Source organism: Drosophila miranda, chromosome 3 (assembly GCF_003369915.1).
Source record: "Drosophila miranda strain MSH22 chromosome 3, D.miranda_PacBio2.1, whole genome shotgun sequence".
Lineage (NCBI taxonomy): Eukaryota > Metazoa > Arthropoda > Insecta > Diptera > Drosophilidae > Drosophila > Drosophila miranda.
The window spans coordinates 14,584,383-14,606,360 of record NC_046676.1 but is presented as its reverse complement, the minus strand read 5'-3'; the positions used below and the strand labels follow the sequence as shown (position 1 = coordinate 14,606,360).

The 21,978-nt window shown below is 44.4% G+C and overlaps 1 protein-coding gene across 1 annotated transcript; it reads right to left on the bottom strand.

Moving 5' to 3' along the window:
- Nucleotides 1-290: 290 nt before the first annotated feature.
- LOC108159863 (serine/threonine-protein kinase DDB_G0283821) lies at nucleotides 291-21,268 on the bottom strand. Its single transcript, XM_017293464.2, has 9 exons — nucleotides 20,586-21,268; nucleotides 6,738-6,828; nucleotides 6,465-6,668; nucleotides 4,340-4,577; nucleotides 4,172-4,275; nucleotides 3,510-3,662; nucleotides 3,114-3,426; nucleotides 2,874-3,051; nucleotides 291-1,781 (listed from the first exon to the last, which is right to left on the bottom strand). Exons 1-9 carry the CDS (start codon nucleotides 20,617-20,619, stop codon nucleotides 493-495), a joined length of 2,604 nt encoding a protein of 867 aa, XP_017148953.1. The 5' UTR covers nucleotides 20,620-21,268; the 3' UTR covers nucleotides 291-492.
- Nucleotides 21,269-21,978: the final 710 nt, after the last annotated feature.

The window sequence follows — 21,978 nt, the reverse complement described above, 5'->3', positions numbered from 1 at the left end:
ACACATTAACGAAATATGGAATTATAGTGTCCTACTCCTGCTACATAGATGGGGATAAATCAACTTTGTTTTAATACGCGAAGTGTTATGTGTTCTTAAAGCAGATACAGATATTCCAGACTTTTTGTATGAATAGCCACTATATCATTCAATTCACTAACTAATAAGATTAAATCTCGTATTCCTTTGTTTATCTTGTGACTATCACACTTAGAATCAGTTCGACAGAAAGGTATCCATAAAGAAAGTATCTTCTCTAAAGAACACAAAATTTTCATAATTTACTTTTCCATTTATTTCAATAGTTTCATTTGATTTGATTACTTACAACAAATACATAAATATTAATCTTTGTTTAATTTGCAGTGTAGTAATTTTAACTAGATTCGTTTAACTAGATGAGCACTCGCTTTAGCCGATATTTGTATAGATATAGTACATATACATCAGATATATACACAGTGGAGTCTGCAGTATGCAGTGTGTCTGCGTCTACTTCCCCGCCGCCTTCTCCTCCAGCTGGGCCTGTATGTTCTTGACATTATGGCCACCGGCATTGGTTTGGTTGTGCCGCTGGAAGAAGGCATTAATGGAGCTCATTGATCGGTACTCCAGATTGTCGCTCATATGCCAGTCCACGCTGATGCTCTGATGCCGGCCCATGGGGTTGCGTATCTTTGTCTCATTGTACTTCTCCAGGAGATGCAGCAGGCAGTCCTTGGTGGTGTTAGCCGCCTCCTCTAGATTCACCGTTTGGTGCGTGTCGGGCAGTCCAACGGGCACGTCGCGGCTCATCTGATTGATGCGGAACTTGGCCCGTCGACTGCTGGCTGATTCAGTGACCATGTGATGGCTATTGCTGCTGCTGCTGGTGGCGCTGCTGCTGGAGATCACCTTCGAGGTGGTGGCCACTGAGGACTTTTGTACTTGCTGGCTTGAGGTGCTGATCCGGGTATTGGAGCTGCTCATCGTACTCAACGTGGACTGGTTGCGTACGGACTGCACCTGTGACTTGGACCAGGTGCTCCCGCTACCATTGCCGTTGCTCAGCTTGGGCGTCTCCTCGATTGACTGCTGCAGGCGCACGGACAGCGAACTGACCTTGGTCTGGCCCTGTCCATCGTCGGAGCTGGTGTGACTCTGGCTGCTGCTGCTGGCGGCACTGAGGAGTCCGCCCCTGGGCGTGGGCCGGTTCCAGCTGCTACTGCTGGTCGCGCGACTGGTCCACTTGTTTCCCTCCTGGCTAGTCTCGGAGGTGCGGCTTGTACTGCTCTCAGCACCAGCTGGAGTAGGCTGAGGCGATACTGGGGTAGGTGCTTCATTGGTGCCGCTGTTGCTACTTTTATGGTTGGCGTCCCCTAGCTTCGTGTTGATATCAGCTAGCATGAGCAGATGGTCAGAGAGCTTGCGGATCTCGTCAGCCAGATTGATGCGCTCCCCGGAGCTGCGGCGCCCCAGCAGGTAGGTGGTGTCCGAGTTTCGGCGATCGAATGTGTGCAGATAGCTCTTCATGCTCCTTTGCTGCTGGGCCGTCGACTCGCTGCCGGAGAACTCGTCGAAGTTCTCGTTGAACAGGTGCTGGGGCGTGGGCGTGGAGGGGTTGGAGGAGCCCATGACCGGGAAGAGTTTCTCTCGCGACTCATTGATGGGCGTCGAGACGGAGCTGGGGCTCTCGTTGTCGCCACAAGGCGACTCCTCCTCATTCGGCTGCTGGGCATCATCCTCGCCTTGCTCGTCGTCCGTCATCGTGGCTATCGACTCGCAGGGCGAGGGCGAACACACTGGAAATGGAGGAGAGTTTTAGATTCGTTGGATTCGTTGATCGAGTGTGTGGTTATGAGTGGCACACATAGAGGGTTAGGAAACGAGTATTGTCAAAGAAAGTTTACGTTTAATTTGTACATGAAGTGCTCAGACACGGAATTAGTTCATGCTTTTGGGTTAAGAGAGTTGTATAAAGTGATCCCAAGGATCATTATGGTATTCTGTTCAAATGGAATGGGTTTAATATCCGTTTTACACAACTCGTTGAGACAACAAATGGGGTTAGTTTGTGTATTCAAAAAGAAAGACCCTTTCCCTAACGGACAAGAAAACGAATGAATATGAGACTGACTTTGGAATAAACTGAACTGCGATCTCTGTGGATGATGGCTATGGATTTATATCGTTGGGCTTACCTGGTTGGCAGACCAGAAACTGTGGCTATGTACGAGTATGTTGATCTATGTCTGACCTAGGATCGGGGTGGGTTTTTGGGGGATTTGGTTGGGATTGGAGAGGATTGGGGTGGAGTGGAATTGGGAGATTGGCATATGGCTTCGAGGCTCGAACAAAGTATAGAGAAGTATAGTAGTGCTTGATGTTGGTTTTCTGTATTCAAATTGAAGTATATTTTGGACATATTTTTGTTGGTTTTGTCAATGGCTGTCATTATCACAGTGTCAAAATGGTTAATACAGGTGGTATCCGCTACAAGGATGCCAGACCTTCGCTTAATTCTACAGTTACTTAAAGATTAACAACAGTTCTGGCTGGCATGCTGGCCCTCCCACTCTTGCACACAGAATAGACGTTGGGTTAACACAGAGAAGGATGTAGAGTGACAGAAAGTAAGAGAAATAGAAGAGAAGAGTATAGTAGAGAGGGCAGGGCGCCTCTGTATGCGCTTCTCAGCGAGCCAACTCGGTTCACATTCACGTTAAGAACAACAATTAGTGTTTGACAAGTTAATCATGTAATTTACAAAGTAGATCCAGATGCAGGATGCAGGTGCAGTTGAATTTGCGGCTGTGGACGCAGCCATCATTTGCCATGGATGAGGGCATGCCGGTCGCGCTGCCGCTGAGAGCCGCCGCCACGGCAGTACTCACCTCGGGACGAGGAGATGCTGTCCTGGCCATGGGGTCGTCGCGGGTGCGGATAGCTCGTCTCGTTCAGGGGCGCAATCACATTGCCCTCCACATCGAAGACGTACGGACTGTTGGGATGCGTCTCCCAGCGCACAATGAAATTCTTGAGGTTATCCTTGGTGGCATCCAGCTCTTTGTTCTGTGGTAAAAGGAATAGCATGTGCAATATGACACATGGTTTTGCGCTATGCCATTACTTACCTCCAGGTCCACGGCACTGCAGAGCTTGGCAAGCTCTTCGCACTCTTCGTCCTGGTCCTGGTCCTGTTCCAGCTTCCCTACTCCCTCCCCCGTTTCCACAGCTGCCTTCACTTCTTCCACTACGTCGTCGTCGTCGTCCTCGATGGTCTCTGTGGACTCCTCGGAGGACTCAGAGGCGGCTGGTGTCGGTGACTGCGACTTCAGACGTGTCTTCGACGCCGATGAGGCTCCCTTCGCTATTGGTGTGGCTGTCGCGGTCGCCCGCTGCTGGAGCCATTTGTGCTTCATGCAATCTGCGGCTGTCATGCGGGTACTGCGGATGGAGCGACAGAGATAGGTAGGGGATTTCCCGGTTATGACTAGACTCTAATTAGGAGTAGGGAAAAGTGTACCCACCTCAAGTCTTTTACCAACAGCTTGGCTATGAAATCCAGACACTCCGGGGATATTCCATTGAAGCATTCATCCTCGAAATCGTATTTCGCGATGGTTACATTTGACATTGTTTCAATGTCGTTCTCTCCCATGAATGGCGACAGACCCGAGATGCTGTACCATCATGTGTGTGCCGGGATGGGTGTGGCAAAGTCAATAAACATGAAATGTAAAAGCAGGGTAAGTTAAATAAATAAACGCATAAAAAAACACAAGACCCAACACTTAATTAACTAAATTAAATTTTCTTCCACTGCACTGGGGTGGGGTGTCGGCAAAGTGAGTGAGTGTTGGGTTAGGACTCCCCCCATTTGATTATTCCACTTTTGGCTGGTACAAATTTTTAATTAGTTCCCGTACAAACCCCTAAGATACAGGGACAAGTCTTTGATTAAATTTTGTAATTGCTTCACTGGCGATAAATGTTTCAAAAATATTTGCCAAGAGTTTAGGAATATTAATGGAATCGGAGGAAGTGTAAGATTTACATTTTTAAATAATTGAGCGTGAAAATGTTGACGAAGAGGAACATGACTTAGTTTTACAATCTACATGCAATAGAGATCCGATTCCTTCTACTTCTAACATTGCCTTAACATATGTCTATATCTTTTTCAACTTACAGCACATAGCAAATGACCCCGACGCTCCACATGTCCGTTCCGTAGGAGATGCAATCAAAGTTCACAACTTCCGGAGCCACAAACTCGGGTGTGCCAAAGAGCACCTAAGAGGGAAAAAGTTTACTATTGAGTGGTTGGGGGGTATAGTGTGGGATTATAGGGACTCACCCTGAGACGCTTGTCCGGATCGAATTTGCGTGCCAGGCCAAAGTCAATGATCTTGATGCGGTTTCCCTTCTGTGTAAGCACCAGGATGTTCTCGGGCTTCAGGTCCAGATGGACAATGCCGTTGCCGTGTATAAAGGCCATGGCCTCGCACACCTGACGGATGAAGACGCGACAGACGCGTTCAGTGAGGACGAACTCATCGTCCACCACGCGGTCAAAGAGCTCGCCGCCTTCAATGCTGCAGAGACAGAGAAATTTCAGGATAAAGGCCATCTTTAGTGACTAGCAGATGACAAAACGAGATACATGCATTGATTACTGATTAACTCATGCAGAGATTAGGGTCTTTTGTTTAGTGTCCCCACCATATCGCAAGTGTTTAGACCATAGTCCGGTTATAATAGTTCGCCTTACCTGGCACACTCTAGTCTCTAGATATGTTATTTACAAGAGTATCGATTGCCCTGCCAGAACACGAAAATCAGATAATCCATGAACATCCATCCCATACGGACACGAGTGAAGAGCATCAACTAACAGCAGACGGATCTGATTCGGAGGGAATTGTGTTCGTGCGCTCCCCAAATTCCATTTTAAATTCGTATTTCCTTTCTACTGTAACACAAAACCCACCCATCAGATGCTTCAAACTGGTACAAACGGGCAGGGGAATGCCCAATTGCATTCGACTTCCCCCAATATTTGTCGGGTATTGTTTTGGTTAGTTGATGCTCTTCAATCAGAAATCGAGTAAATTAAATTTGAATGGGTAAGGAACACTCATGCCTGCTAAGGAGTATTATTAATCTAACAGGTTTTTATCCTATTGCAATTTTTAAATGGTTGATATTCTTCTTTGCGTACTTTCTCTGCGAACCAATCGAGAAAATCCGTTAAGACTCTTATGCGTATGATGTTCGGTTGGCTTTGTGTCGAAATTTACCAGACGGATCTGAAGGGCTGTCAGGATGAATATACAGAATATTTGCCAGACTACATGTTTAAATATTTACAAAGTAGCAATGGCACTGACATTCGAATCTAGTTAAATTGAGATTGTTTCAGTTTATGTTTTCCCTTTCTGTCCCTTTTTTCTGCAGAGTTTTCGACAGACATTAGCCTAATGGAAACCGAGCCGGACTCTGTCATAAACTGTGCATTTGATCAAGGCCCAGATGAATAAACAATGTTCGGACTGGCTGCAAGTCTGCAACGCTTGAAGAAGTTTTGCCCTGTCTTGCCCAAATATGTGTACATTATGTACGAGTCCATGCTATGAATATGCCAGGACAAACAGTGCAAGTCAACAATTGGCTTTTGGAAAAGACGTCGGGGCGAACAACAGCAGCTGAGACAACAAAATCCTGAACAATTGCAGTGCTGCTCAAAATTAATTTAACTTGACAAAGACATTTTCGGGGCATTGTCTTTGGTGCTACTGAGATGTCTATGAAAATGAAATTGTTTCGTTTGGCCATTGTTCTTCCCAATTTATGTTGTGGGCGGGGGAATGTGGGTCAAGGCCGTGGACTAATCAGTGCCCCACACCCACAGCCACACCCACCTGGCTCAAATGTTTTTATGGGCCATTGGAGACCCGAACGGACCCTCAACCCGTGTCAGACAAAGAAACAACCCAAGAAAAGAGAAAGAAACTTTGTCCGGACCAAAGTCGCGGGCCCAATAAAAGTTGTTATAAATTCATATAAATGCTAGAAAAGGGGCAACCTGTTGCTCAAGGTTTTCTCGCTCTCTGGGCGCGTTGGTGTGTGCGTAAAGTGTATTGGCAAGTGTGTTTGTGTGGGAGAGAAGTTTACTAGTTTACGATAATGTGCGTACGTGTAAATCGCATTTTATGCACATTCCCACTGATTGCAAGATATTGTGTGCCGGCAACAATGTGGCCAACAGCCGCAGGTCCCCTTCGGGATACCAACAAACCAACAAACTTGGGGAACACTGAATGACAAACAGAAAGTGACAGAAACATAGAGGCAGAGAGGGGGAGAGATATATATATATACACACACACACGCACACGAAACGAGCGACAAACAAGGCAAAATCAACACATTCATAAAGCCATATTTCAACGGCTTGGTCACCCTTCGGCGCGCTTCCTTACAGTTCCAGGACGACGCACATCATTTTCTGATATTCGTATGCCGCATACAATTGTATAATGAGATGATGCTGCAACGAATTCATAATCTCCACTTCTCGCTCCACATTCCGCTTGTCCTCGCGCTTCGGGATGGGCACAAACTTGGCGGCCAATTGCAGGCCATTCGTCTTGTCCCTGCACTTGTACACCGTACCGAACTTTCCCCTGCACACAGAGAGGGGAGAGGGATTAGTTATCGACCAGCGCCCCGATCCTTGGCACCTAAGTACTCACCGTCCCACTTCGCCCAGCACATCGAACAGTTTATGGGCATCGACATTGCGATTTATGGTCACATCGCGCATAGGAAACACCGGCTCCAGAACTGCAAAAGAGAGTGTGGGTTTCAGTGTTATGTTAATACAAATCAAGCAATCAATATATGCTAATCAGATATTTGCCAGGATCATGGGAATAAATATTAAAGACAAGTTGTACAGAAACTAGCACGAGTAACCTCTTTGATGTCTACCCTATCCAGCAACCGTGAGTAAAAGTTCAATGATTGAGTCAACTTTTTGATTTCAATTACGACTGACTCGGACATGGAATTAGGTTAGTTTTCCTTGACACTTGAGCCATTTATATCCAAATGAAAGTCTGCACTTCTGGCAAAGAGGACATTTCATCAGACCAACAGACCATTCCAATACCCATTATCAGTGCTTTATCAGCAGAATGCCATAGATTGACAGGCTATACTCGCATTCGCGGATGGCTTATGGCTCTGGTCGGAAATGTTTTGGTTAGATAAGGTCTTCAACTGTCTGATTTGATTGCTTGCACTTAATTTGCGGACTTAGATAAGATTTGTTGTTCGCTTTTGCGTTTCCCTCACTCATGCCTTACCTAATGTTTTATGAGTGGCCAAGGACATGTGGGTCTTTGGGGTACGGTTACCCGTATTTCAAGCATTTCAATCAATTTCATTGTTCGTCTTTTCCAGAGTGCATTTCATATCGGCCTTTATGGCGGAATGGCAGTGGGCCTGTCTGACAACTGAAAAACTGAACAACAGATTGTGCTTGTCATATATTTCGCAGGACATATTGCAGAGAGCTTACTGTGCTCTGGAGGAAACCCTTTTCAAAACTCAATTCGTTACTTATTGTTGTTTTTGCTGCTTGTCTGCAAGTTGCCAAACAAATAAAAATGACTTTATTCAATTGAGTTTTGCGGAGGACCAGGAGTATCCTACGAAACGAGGACGACAAAAGTGACGAGCACACATTGGATGTGTGTGTGTGTGTGTGTGAATAACTGGGAATACAGTGACGAATATGTGAGTGGAGTGTGAGTGTGGCCAGCAAACAGTATAAATTTTGTCATATTTTGCCATCCACAAGCCCAAGACTTTCCCTCTTGACATTTGGCCAGAATACTGGTAATCCATGGGGATTTCCCGGAGCTCTGCGTCCACAAGAAGGAAAGCAGAAATCAGTCGAGTTCAGAAATGTGCAATTTGAATTATTGATAATCCGTTGGAGTCGGGGAAAGCAGTCGGTAGGCGGCACGCAGAATAAGAAAAGTCAGTTAAGCACTTGCTGTTGCTCGAGGGACGATGCACGATGCACTTATGATGGCTGTCTGTCCTGTTCCATTAATATGTAAATGGCGCACATAAGTATGCTTTGGAAAACACGATAAATCCTTAAAATCAAAGGCAGCAGCATGGCAGGACCAGGCTGGAGCAGGCTGGAGCAGGCTGGAGCAGGCTGGGGAAAAGTCAAAGGCAAAAGACTTTTCAAAATCGAAGCAAAATGCATGGCATGGCTGGGGGTGCTGGCTGTGGAATGTGAATGCCGTTTTCTCGAGAAGAAACTTTGCACATTCAAAGTGAAAGTTGAGGGTCTACTGTGAATAGAAATGGAGGATGAGGCAGAGGCATGTATGTGTGTGTGTGTGTGTGTGTGTGTGTGTGACTGTCATTGCTGTTTGTCTGCATTGAGTCTCTCGGATGTGTATGCAGCGATTGCTGAGACTTGACGCCACGCCTCACCTCGCCTCGCCGCTCCTTTCTGCTCCTTTCTGCATTTCGTTTAAACGGTTTTGGGCACAAATTTATGCATGTCTGCTGCGGCCCAAGAGCGGGAGTGTGTGCATGTGCATGTGCATGTGAGTGCATTTGAGTGCACTCTGCCAATAATGCGCACAATTTAAGTTTCGGCAAACACGCCCAAACACTTGCATTAGAGAAGAAAATTGAAGAGGTCCTTCAGAGCCCAGTCTCCAACACCCACTCCTCACTCCACCCCCCCAATCAGCAGCTCCCATTGAACGAAAGTTTTGAGGAAAGTTGAGAACTCTTTGGACTCATAATTCATTGCATTTAGTTAAAACGAAATACGTATTTCATAAATCGCTCCGCGACCCTCATAAAATTTCACCATAGCCGTAGACAAGCACTCATATATTATGCACAAACACTGACTCATACGTTCACATTCAGACACTCACACTCGCTGCGGTGGAGAGGGGAAATACGGGAGCGCACCAGGGGCAGGTGGCTCACATTCATTTCCTGGTTCAAGCTCATGAATAAATGAATTTATATCGACTCCCGTCTGGCAATGGCACTGCACTGCACTGTACTTGCCACCGCTTACCATCAAGGCGGGCCTGAACATGGGGCAACCCATATGCGACACGCCGAAATGGGCAAGGAGGCGAACGGGGCGGCAGTGCAGTGGCCCGTCTAGCCAGCGCTCAAGCCCGAATGCAATCGAAATTGGACCCGAGCCGTTTGAAGTGTTTTTTCGTAAATCAATTTCAGTTGCCAAAGCATCGCCACAGCCATCCATTAAGCTGCGAAATGTTCTCGATCTGCATATAATATTGCGCGAGCAGGACGAATCTGATCGATATACTGAGAAAAAAGGTATGAAATCGAGAACTTCGGAACTATTCAAATGGGTGGCTTATCTCCATTAGAGAGAGAGAGAGAGAGAGAGAGATCTCAGTGTATTATATTTTGTACTTCTATATGTACTTCTGGGGTGTTCCCCAATGGAAATTCGCACATGTTGGCTGTGCACTGGCTTTTATCTGAAGCTTGAACTGTGTGGCAGACAACACTTAACTCTTAACCAGCTTATTACTGTTAAGCGTTTCTGTCTACAACGCACTCTCTTTTTCTCTCGCTCTGTCTTTTTTCCCCTACATGCATCAATGTTTGGGTGGCTTTCGGAAGTGCAACTCGTTGCAAATTCAATTCAAAAAACTTTATAAACTTAATTTATGCACAATATCAATAAAAATGCCAGATAGAGAGGGAGAGGGGAGGGAATGAGATGGTATATGTGCACTTCTCATTCAATAGAGTACCACTTCCACTGGCACTGCTCCTACTACTGCCACTGCCACTGCCACTGCCACAGCTTCTGCGGATGCAAATGGCAAACGATTTTTTGTGCCAACGATGGCAATTTTTTCTGATATGAAAATCAGCAAATTTTTCTTTGATTTGCCTTCGCTCCGGTTGTCATGTCCCACGAGTCCTCCCACGATATCCCCCATCTATTTTCGCTCTTCTCATTTTGGCAACTGTTGCCTTGACTTTGAGATTAAAATGGAAAAAAGAATGGAACCAAACGAAAAATGTCTTCCCTTTGGTGCTCCTCCTTCTGCGTCATCGATTTGTGGCTGCAATTTGTTGCCGACATTATTTTGTGTAATACGCGTAATGAAAATTTTTTAATAACACAATTTGAAGGCGCTATTCTTGAGTTTAGCAATGAAAAAACATGTCGAACAATGGCAAACTGTTGCACATCAAACGTTTGATGTCAATGTGCCACACACTACGCATACGCCGCGTGCGCGCATGCCACAAAACCACGAGCCAGACGCCTTGGCATTTTAATATGAGTGCCGGCCGGGGCACGAGAACGAGCCAAGTTTGAGGATGGCATTTCTTCATTGTTTCCATTTGCTTTTAATAACACTTTTTATGCGAACAACTTAAGCGTCCTGCTCGTCTGGCAATTCATTCGTATTCGGAAAGACCACCAGACCCAAAGCAATCTGCGGAGGCATGCCACGCATTTAATGGCCAGGCTTTTGCGAATCACCGCACCGCACCCATGACCATGTACCCGTAAATGGAGGCCAAAGATCGCCCCGCAGAGGTGTGTCGCCTACGAGTGTTCCCAACATAAATAATATGCAAAATCAACTTGAGAGATGCTTTTAGCTACAGGCTGCACTCTCTGGAAAGTTCTTTGAAGTACTGCATGTCTGCTTTGTTTGGGCAGCTTTTGTTTGATTTTTTTTTACAGGCACAAATTTGTTAAAGTTAAATTAAAATTAGTTCTCATTCCACTCTCCAAGGAATTGCAAGTTGTTTATATCGTAATGAAAACTTTTTATTTTTAATTGAATGTGAAATGCAAGTAGCATCCTTTTGAATAATAGTGTGGAAAAATCATCTGCAAATTAATTAAATATATACGCCTTTATAAGCCGTTTTTCATTTCTTCTCGCTGCAACTGCAACATGAAATCTGGCATACCGTCTCCCGAAGGCAACCTTCCTTCCATTCCTCAACTACTCGTGGTACTTCTTTTTGTTGACTTCGACCAGGCTACATATACTCGTAATGGCTGATGACGTGGGCCTGACTAATGGCGAAAACTGTTGCGAATGTGTTTGTACAGTTGCTAACAGATATTCGCCCGGTTATTGTTGCTGCTTCTGCTGGGGCTGCTACTGCGGGTATGTCTCTGCACTTTAATCAGCCTAAGTGCCTGCCAAGAGCGAGAGAGTAGGGAACAGCCAAAACGGAGATGGTATGCGGTGGGAAAATTAAAAAAATGGCAAAAGTTTTCATAGAATCCTGCTGAAGGCTCCCAGCCGACTGTGACTGTGAATATGGTGCCATTTCAAATTGGTTATTACACGGAACTTGCCACACAGTCACATAGTCACATATGCACATGGCACATCAAATGGTCATGCATAAATGAAAGGGATAGAGACGGAAGTGCTTTTCATGTATCCGCACTTATTGTTTGCCTCCCCACAAGGCGAAAATGAGAGTGGCTTCAAGCCATGGAAAGCAGATGCACAGCACGAACTTGTCTTAAAACCTCAAGAATTTACATAAATTGATATTATAGTTCAAAACTGAAGTCAATGTTTTCTGAATTTTCTGTGATTTGGTCACACAGGTAAATATATATGTACATAAGTATAAAAGTACGATACGCTGCTATCAGTGCTATCTCTTCTCCTCCTCTGGAACCGCCTTCGATTAGTGAAAAGCGAAGGCAACAGACAATTTATTTCTCACAATCGAATGGATACGTTAGATGCGTGAAATGTTTGCAGATAAAACAAACTCAATAAATGATAAATGACAAGAAAAAGTTGCCAAATTAAATGCTGAATTTTTTATTTAAATACAAAAAAAACCAACAGCGAACAGAAAGGGGGACCCAAATCAATATCGAAAATATATCCCTGTCCTGTCACATGTACTCGTATTCGTATTAATACGTATCTGTATCCCCTGTTCGGGCTCCATTTCGACAACGAGGCAATTCATCTTCATCATTTACATTTTTTTTGCGTGCCTGTGGTTCGCATGCCATGCGTAAATCCGCTGCGACAACTCGTGGCGCGGATGGAGGGAAAATGAAAATCGTTATGGAAAACTGAAAAGTAATAATCAGTAGGGAGGAAATTCTGAGAACACCACCTACCCGTACAAGCTATCAAGAGGAGCACGGGGAGAGAGGGGAAGCACTGTCTCAGTGGCAGGCTGGGTGGTGGGTGGTTGGCTCACCCCCTCCTCTCACGTTAAGCTCTCCTCTAATGCAGTGACAAGTGGTGCCACCACGACACTACTAGCAGCTCGGTGAGAGTCCTACTCGCAGCCAATTTCCAGTTTATGCAGCGCACTTTTGTGGCACACTCTTTAATTGGGCAATTGCCATTCAAAATTTATGCGAGAGACTGATGTCGACCCTCTTTTCCTCTCTCATTTTGAAGAATTTTTTTATAGCTTGAATGTCATTTTCCTTGGAAGTGGCAATTTTATTTTATTTCATTTAATTTTCGCTGCTTTTGCACAATGAAATTAGCATTTGAAATTTGTATGCAAGGGTCATGAGGGTAGGTTGGCACCCTCAATTCCTCTTTCAATTGGGGTTTTCATTTCGCTTTTTAAGCGAGTTATTTCTATGCATTTCAATTATCATGGCCACAACACGCATACGCCATGTGTGTCGCCGATGTGTGCCTCTCTCGCATTTCTTAAATTGTTTCTTACCAACGCTTTGTGGTTGTCCTCGCCCATTCATGAGCTCTCTTTCCTTGCCATTCGTTCTCTGGTTATCCCTTTACACATTCATTACGCTGGCTTTTGTGGGCACACACATAATCTCCGCCTCCTCCCACTGTGTGGGTGAGCTCCTTTCGCGCTTATAATCAACGCCGCTATTCGTGATGTGTGTGGGAATTTTTCCGTTCTGCTCTCAGTTTTAATCACCGAAAGTTGATCAGCAGGAGCAACGCTTTAAGTGCTATATTTAAACGTATTTCGAGCTGCATGACAGGCAGCACAGCATGCAGGGGCAGACATCAGCAGATACGATGCTAATTGATCGATGTGAGCACAGCAATTTCAAGCCAATTCCAAAGTTCAACAATGGGCCGGAGGACAATGCCTGGGGAGGCTGAGACCAATGCAGATGTAGACTGCAGACAGACGCCAAGATAAATAGAGGGCAGAGTTGGGCCAAAGAAAAGCTCGTTCTGCTGCAAAATCCCAGCTTCTTCCAAGGATTTTTTCCTCGTTGTTCTGCTTTGTCTGGGAATGAAAGGAAGAGGTGACGTAGCAGCAGCAGCAACAGCATTCGTAGCAGCCACAGCCATAGCACAGGCCGCTACAAAATGCAAAACAATTTTAAGCCAGACTAACGATGCAAACCGCAATGAACTCATTAAAACTTTCTACCCGGCTCTACAACAAAATGATATTAAAAGTGCAACCATTTACCGCAGCCAGCGATGAAAATTCAAAATTGTGCGAATGTCTCAGGCTCAGGACCATTCGTGGCATTTTTATCAGCATTTAATTAATTTAATGAGCAACGCCAACCTGTTTCCTGTCCCTCTCCTGCCAGATACATCTGCTAGATATACTGTATATACCCCGGTATGTATGTATGTGTTCCATTTCCCAGTTCCCTGCTCTTAATGACTCATACGTGTAATCTAAGGGCGACTCGTTAGCATAGAATCCCAAACATTTTGTGAATGAACGAGGCATCCCATGGTGATGGGGCTAGAGATGGCTCTTAGTTAATTATTGGCTCGCGCTGGCAGCTCCTGCAAAGTCTATTAATTTATAGCGTATACGCAGTGTTGCGCTCAAAGGCCACAAGGGCCACGCCATGCTGTCACATGCATCGTTGCGGCTATTTTGATGCGGTTTTTCGATGGGTTTTGGCCCCAATAGCATAAGGGATGCATCAAATTAAGCCTGAATTGTGACTCTTTTGGAAGGTCTATTTGGTTAACTTAGTTGTAACTAATTTTACTTAAAAATGTGCCTATAAAATTTTGCCAAACACATTTTCTGACACTACGCTAAGTACTTCTTTAAGTTGACCCAAAAACAGCAAGCACTTTGAAGCGAAGAGCACAAACAGTTGAATTCGAAACAGCTGCGAAAACAAATTTCATATGGGAACACAAAGAAGAGCACTATTGAGGCGTATTCCGGACTATTCGACACCCTTTAGTTAGAAGAAAGAATCGTAATGTTCTCGATCGGAAAGGCATCACAACAGTGTTCATGCGAAAGGTGTTTCCCAGATTGTTTCCTTATTGCTCTATTTTGTCTACAACAAAATTATATAGCTCTCATGGTGCTCACTTCTGTTGCGAGGTATTATCGAGAGAGTGTGTGTGTGTAGGCCAATGGTCGCATGAATCAAAGGCGAGGCCAGACACTCATTTTTGGTGGGCGGAGGACAGAGCCACGAGTGCGGCGAATTGTTGTCTGTGGATGCTTTAAACAACAATAGACAACAGCTACAACAATGCCGGCAGAAGCACCAGCGAATATTCAGTGCCATGACAGTGAGAACACATATTTGCACTCAAATCGAATTGAATTTGTTTTCGGGGGCACATAATTGAATAACAGCCGTAAAGTGCAGAGCGCAAAGGCTCGGCCAGAAAGGCTGCCGAAAATAAAGCGGAAGTGCATCCAACGGATGCCACATCCGGCTACATCGATATTTGGGTATTTGGGTATTTGGGTGGGGGAACTGCGGGCGCCCATAAATAATTTGCCAGCTGTGGGAATTAGTTACGGCAGGCAGCAAGATAAATCAATTAACGCTCCGCGCCACAAACAAAACGATTAATCAAGATGCAGGTTTTTAGTTAGGTATATCGAATGTTACCAATCCAATGGCTAGTGGCGAGAGCGCAACGGAAATGAGAGCTAATTGAAAGGTCATCCATTCAATGACACGGAACCCGTGCCGGGGCTGGGGAGCTAGAACGCGCTTCGGACAACAATTTGTTAAAATTTAACGCTTTATTTACTGCTCCTGGAGCTGGACAGTCGGCATGTGGGACGGCGCTCCGCAGTAGTCTAGTGGCCTCGACACGTATTGTAAAACTGCAAAGGCAACAACGGACCAACTCCTGCACAATGTATCGTGTCCATGTTGAGCGACAGTTTGACATCTCTAAATAAAGTTTGCACTTGCCAGCTACGTGGGCGGATCTGCCACATGCAGAGAGATACTGAGAGACGCCGCACACATACGGAAACACATCAAAAGAGAGGGAAACGCGAGCCAGCCAAGTGGGGAAAGAGACATCTAGATAGGCAGCCACCCACCCACAGAGAGAGCTCAGCACGTTTGACAATTTAATGGTGTTGAGGTTATTTATACAATACGCTGCCGGTGCTCAAATATTCAGTGGATTGAAGCCAATGACATGTCCAGCCATAGGTTCTTACACAACCCCCCAGGGCAAGGACGAGAAGGGGCCATTCAGAGCTTCAATCAAGGAATAAGTCCAACACTCTTTTGAAATATATAAATGTGGTGAATATAACATATAACAATACTTGCGGTTCCAGTATTTGATTGAAAGTTTATATTTTTAGGAATAAATAAATTAGAATCTGTGATTTTAAAACAGAAACATTGCAACTGACTTGAAAATTAATATTCTTAGTAATGAATCAATCTACAGCAAATCTTTTTATACAATAACATTCGACAGACACATTTTACGACATTTTAAAGACATTTCAACAGTTGCAGTGGAACATACACATAATTACAAGTGCTGTAGGTCCTTTCGATTGAAACTTAATCAGATGATTTCAAATTCCCATACAGAAATGTTTCATGTGCGTGAAGTCAAGAATATCAGAGCGAAGTTCTGGCTATGGATGCAAAATGGTAGGCTATCGATGGAAAAGCATGAATGGGAACTGCTTGCTCCCTGCCTACAAGGATATTGTGCGCAGCATAATATATTCGCAGATGTTAAAACGGATCCAAATGTGTGAGATATGCTTTAGCGTTTGTTGATGTCGAGCACCATTTTCCCAGTAATTATCAGCAGAGGTAAGCCATAATTCTCTGGGAGTGCTCCACTCTGCTCCTATGCTCCTCTGCGCTGCATTGGGCAGCTCTTTGCTGGCCACCAACCGACGCATTACTCTTGGCCCGACCCCAACGCAGTTACAGTTTATTGCGTTTCATTTAATTTCAGCCGGAATGGGCCAAAGCTCGAGAATAACGATCTGTTTGGTTGCGTAAAGGCGATTACCAGGAGAGATACCATTGGGGAATGGGAGCTATCACTCGGCAAGTTATTGCATTTCAAATGTAGTTACTGGTCTTCAATTAAATATCGCACAGAACTCGCAATAATCTAGCGTTACTGGACCCAAAAACCCGACTATCGATAGAATAAAAGGTCGAACCCCATGTCGCATACGCAATGCATTAACTTGGCACATTTGATTATGGCTCTTGATTTCCATGGCAGCCGATGACGGGTAGAATTTTTGATGAATGCAACTGTGGCATTTCGGCGAGGCCATAAATCATCGAACAGGCAACATGGGAATTACAGAACACAGAACACCATGGCGAATAACAGTTGCCGATGATGAGGCTGATGACGTGGAATGCAAGCGGAATGACCTGCCCGGCGTGCAGAGCCGTAATGTAAGGCTGCTAGTAAATAAAAGCATACGATGCGACCAAAAGCATTTACATAATTTTGATTATTTTGTGTGGATGAGGGATACTCCTATATTCGCAGAGCAGCGTCCTCTCCGCATGCATAACATTTTCAGTGGAATTTTGGTTGGGAGGAAACTGTTAGTGATGGAACTGCTTTGTATTATGGAAATTTCCGTTTGTCATTTCGGGCGCGAAGTAAGAGTCTCTACATGCATACATATACACATAAAAACACACACACATACATGCAAATTGAGCTGCCTCTCTGTGGAAAGGGTGTTTGTTTGGTTTTGCATTTGGCAAATGCAATCTTAACAAGGCTTCCTGTCTGCCTGTCTGCACTGCCAATACATTAAATTGCAATTTTAATTTGTTTAGCATGCGGCAGTCCACGCCCCATCTGCATCTGCCTCTGCCTCTGCGTCTGGCATTCCTACGCCACATGGCGTATGCGTTATAATCATACCCATTCGTACTCGTTCTCACGCTCGTATGTGCATTTTTAATGCTGCCCCAGTTCTACCTGCAGCTGCGGCCGCAACAACAGCCAAAGATACTTTTGCATTAAAAATTTAAACAACATTGCAGGCATGTCCCGGGAACAAAGAATGGAATTATTCCGAGCTGATATTGTACATGGTTAGGGCCAGAAAAACAGACAGAACAAGTGTTCAATGGCTGGCCAGCTCCTTTTATGGCGAATTGCTTTGCCATGCCCTGCGGCTGGAATTGTATTCAATTCTATAAATTGCTATAATCCCCAGATATATGCATATAAAATGTCTTTTAATTTGCCTGGTCCCAGTCTCAGTCCCAGTCCCAGCACATTCAATAAATTATCGCTGCCTGAGAGAGAGACAAACATAAATTCGGAAATTTTGGTTACAAGCCAAAATCACAAAAACATAACCGCATTCATTCTCATTCATTCAGTACTCAACACACGCATACTTGCACTCACACTGACACTCTCGATATACAGAAAGCTATATCTATGGGATATAGCTGCCGAGAAACTGAGGAATTCGAAGAAAAACCACACAACTTGAGAATACTTAAAGAAGAATCACACTATTTGGATTCTGGTAGAGAAGAAAAGCAGGAAGCGCAGAATATTTACATAATTACTTGACAAATAGATAAATTATCAAATCGGGGCTATTGCTGATGGTCTAGATCCCGTTACTCAGTCCCTATATAGTATGTGCTCGTACAAAGTAGAGTACAGAGACCCCGCCGCGCCGGCTACGATGAGGCAGGGCCGAGGAATTTGCAACGTCAACTGAAGTGAATAGCAACGAACGACCTTCAACATGAAATGCGACGTAAAATAAATTTATCTCAATTATATATGTATATGTATCTCGAGATAGGTATATATAAAAGTCTCTCGATGTGCGTTTGTGGTCTGAGGGAGACATGGGGTGTGAGGGTGAGTAACTTCAAGACAGCATGTGAAAATTCTTTCGGTTTTCGACTGTTTGTTTTACACTCACCTTGGCAGCGCAGTACGAAAAATTAAAGGCAAAATATAAATTTAATTTTGAATGTTTTCGGTGGCGGCGTAAAAAAGAAATGAGAAATGTTTCCCCTATTCGAACAGTGAATGATCGCTGAATTTCTAACTATATTCCCATGTGCTATTCTTCTCTGTTAGCGGGTGCACCCTGTTGCTGTTTCTTTATGTAGAAATATGTACATTCTGTTCGTTTAATGACGCCAGAACATCGGTGGCTGTCCAGCATTTTTATGCAGATTTCGTTTCTATGTTTATACAATATCGATTCCTCGCCCTCCCCCCAAACAGGCGATGGAAAATTTTGTTATAATAATCGAATGTATTTTTTTAAAATAGTATACAAGGAAAATAATGCATAGTTTCAAGTCTTTCTTGCTTGATTTGCGTTGTATTTGAGTAAAAACAGAATGTGGAAAAATATCCAATATATTTTCATTATAAATATGTGCAAGCGATTTGAATTTCTCTGCGGTTTGGTAATTTCCGCTGCGAATGCTTTCATTTCCTGCCTGATTAAAGCTCCTTTTTTTTCTGGAGCTCCGGGAAGATTCGAGTACACAAGATTTCCCATAATTACGTAGAGAGGTTGGAGACAGGAAATTGAGAAATCAGCTTATGTGTCATTAGCACATAATTTAGCTGAGAAAAACCCTAGAAACACTCACTATAGTATGTGTATGTATGTATGCATGTCTAAGGGTGACATGAAACTGTGATAATTTGCCAGAAAAGGTTGGCCAATCGGTCAGGTTTCCACCTGCCGCCGCCTTCTGGCACCTGCTGCCACCTTTGCCGCAGGTAGACAAGTATTTCCGTTTGTTGTTATTTGCCAATTTGGGGAAAACTGCCTGGGAAAACGAGACGCGTAACCCTATGCTTTTTTCTATCTTTCTTTCTTTCTGGCTTGTGGCGTGAGTTGGCGGCACTAAATCAGGACGCCTCTGTGTGCGGTATTCCACCCATACCGCTTCCCTTTCCTGAAGTCGCTCTCCTCGTGTTACGCGTTTGGTTTTGTCTTTCTTTGCCTGTCGGTCGAAGTTTTTTTTTTTGGGTTCTTTCATTTCTGGAATTGCCCGCCGCTCGCCATTTTTCATGCTACATGCTTTTGCCCACTCTTTGGGCCGTTTCCCTTTTAACCATTTCCCACTTCGTCCAACTACTTGACACTTCCGTTTCCGTTTTTTAGGAGTTTGGGATTTTGGGCTTGCTTTGGTCTTTGGGCTCCACGGCAGATACTGTTACCACTGACTAACAAGCCACCCTCTCAGAGATCTGGCTCTCTTAACGTTCATCTGGTGTGACATTTATCCTTCATCGCCTCTTTTTTCGTACATCCCTTTGGCTTTCATTTCAGCTTTAATATGGCAAAAAAGTGAAAGCAAAAGAAAAAATAAGAGAGAAATTATTTGGCCTCTCTTTTGTTTTATGCGTGAAATTTATTGTTTCTGACAATGGAAACGGCGGCGCAAATGTTTCCTGATCACAGTCCCGCCTTATCTGGACACCCTTTTGGGGAACGGATGGATGCCATGCCTCCCCCAACCAGAATACGGGGCCCAGAATTCAGTGTCGGGCATTGTCGTATTTTATTGAAATTCATGTATTTTTAAAAGCCTCCTTGCCCATTGGGATGCGGCGCTAAATCGTTTAAGCATTTGTTTTCACCATTCACAGCTTGATTTTAACAGATCCGTTCGGTTCAGTACGGTTCGGTTGGGTTTTTATCTGTGCATAAAAGTTAATGTCTTGCATCAGTATCAGCATCATGGGCCGAAAATGTTTATTGTTTTGGCCCTTTATTAAAGCGTAGTTATTCGCTGATACTGATAGCTGGGGCGGGAACAGACAACAGAGACATCTGCTAAGCCATAGACTTGTATTGATTTGATTTGTCTATTTGCAGTTTGGCTGTAAAGGGATTTTTGTTTGCTTTTTGGCAAGGCAGTGCAGAAAAGGAACTAATGGAAAAGAACAACCGTTCGAAGCCTGATTGAAAGAGTCATAGAGTTGAGCTCTTGAAAATACAATACAATTTACAATAATTACAAAAGTCCCCTGGCTTCTATCTCTGGGTGCATTTATCGGAGGCTATATACACGAGTGTACTAAGATAAAGCCCCTGAAATATATACTCTTATGTAGTATATATGTAGATAGCAGCTGGCAATCGAGCGACGTAGGAGTAGGCGACCCTTATCAACGGTGATACACAACACGTATACGCAGCGTTGACAGCGGCCGGTTTTCTGTTGGCCTGATATCGGAGTGCTCCGTTAGGTGGCCTTTTTGTGGCCGTACCACACCAATTAGTCGACTGCCATTGGGACTTACCGCCTTCCGGCTCTGAGTCATCAATGTAGATCATGCTGCTGCGTCCCCTGGCGCTGGCTTCCCGCAGACGTTGACCCGTGCTGAAGCTGTTGCACTTTTCCGTTGGCTACGAACAAATATTTGTGAGTATTCTCCGGGCGTAAATGTCTGTGGGTTTTGCTTGTTTATGCGTTTGCTTTTATCTACAATATTTAATGGTAATTATTTTATTTTACTTATAACTTTTTCGCTTTTGCGTTTCAGCTTTTCAAATCAACTTCACTTCACTTTTAAACGGAAATCAAAATATATATTTGGGATATTTCTTTCTTTTAGGTGATTCTTGTATTTTCTGCGCACTTAAAAAATGGCACAAAAGAATTGTTTGCCTTTTGTTTATTTATAGCGGACGGCAGCGGTGGCGCACCACGTTGCGTATGCTTGATATTAGCGCGAAATTCGTTCGTCTGCGCCTCAGCGTGCTATTGTGTCATCGCGAGCGAGCGCCTTGCCTCAAACTGTTTTGGCCTGGCCGCACATTATTTGATTTGAGCCATTTTCGCAGCGGCTGCTGCTTCTTCAGCCATTTGCCAATACTCGTATATCTGTGTTTCCTTTGTGGCCGCTCTTGGCGCTCCATTATAAATGTGTTTTTGGCTGATAACTGGCAGAGGCACGGGGCTGCGGTTGGCACGACTTGTCGCCGATCGACTCTCGCGAGCATTTAATATGTATCTATAAATAAGAACGCACAGATACAGCCAAACTTCACTCGATTCCGTTTCCAAAAGCTGTATGCACTTGCACGAGTATCTGTGTTTTGTCTGTTCTCTTTTGGTTTGTATAAAAATAAATGGCAAAGCAATTTGTTTGCTCCCCCATCTATATGTTTTCTCTCTGGTTTTCCGCTCAGCTTTCGGCATGTGTTTGCAAGCGAGTGAAAATCATTTTCCCCGCCGTCGTTTAGCACATTCAATGTAGTTTTCTATCCCGCCTCGCTTTTGGCAACAGCCAGCACCAATATATGCACTACGTACTAGTATGTATGCAGATCTATTGGTGCCGTATCCCTGCCATATTATGGTCGCCTCTTCCTATTCACAGTCTGTCACTTTTTCGCAACTTGTTGCCGCACCGATTGTGTCACGTTTTTGGCTAGGACCTCAGTCTGTTCTCTCGACCAGTCACGGGGCCATGCGGCGATTAACTGCTCGTTGCATCACACAATCACATAGTCGACCATCGCTGATACTGGGACCTGACTGATATGAAGGGCAATACCCGTAAATCTTGTTAGAGAAAAACAAAGCCTATCGCTGGGTGCAAGTCTGGCAAACGAGTTGGAATTATAGCACTTCATAGCACTTCCATTCAACTTTATTATTATACTCGGAACCATTATAAATCTTACCTA

What these genes read in the sequence shown, in the direction of transcription:
- LOC108159863 (XM_017293464.2), bottom strand. Translation starts at nt 20,619, where the DNA reads ATGATCTACATTGATGACTCAGAGCCGGAAGGCG. An exon ending in ATGTGCGTCGTCCTGGAACT is followed by an intron (nt 4,578 to 6,464) that starts GTAAGGAAGCGC and finishes CTGTCTCTGCAG; the next exon opens with CATTGAAGGCGGCGAGCTCT. An exon ending in GCAGTGCCGTGGACCTGGAG is followed by an intron (nt 3,052 to 3,113) that starts GTAAGTAATGGC and finishes CTTTTACCACAG; the next exon opens with AACAAAGAGCTGGATGCCAC.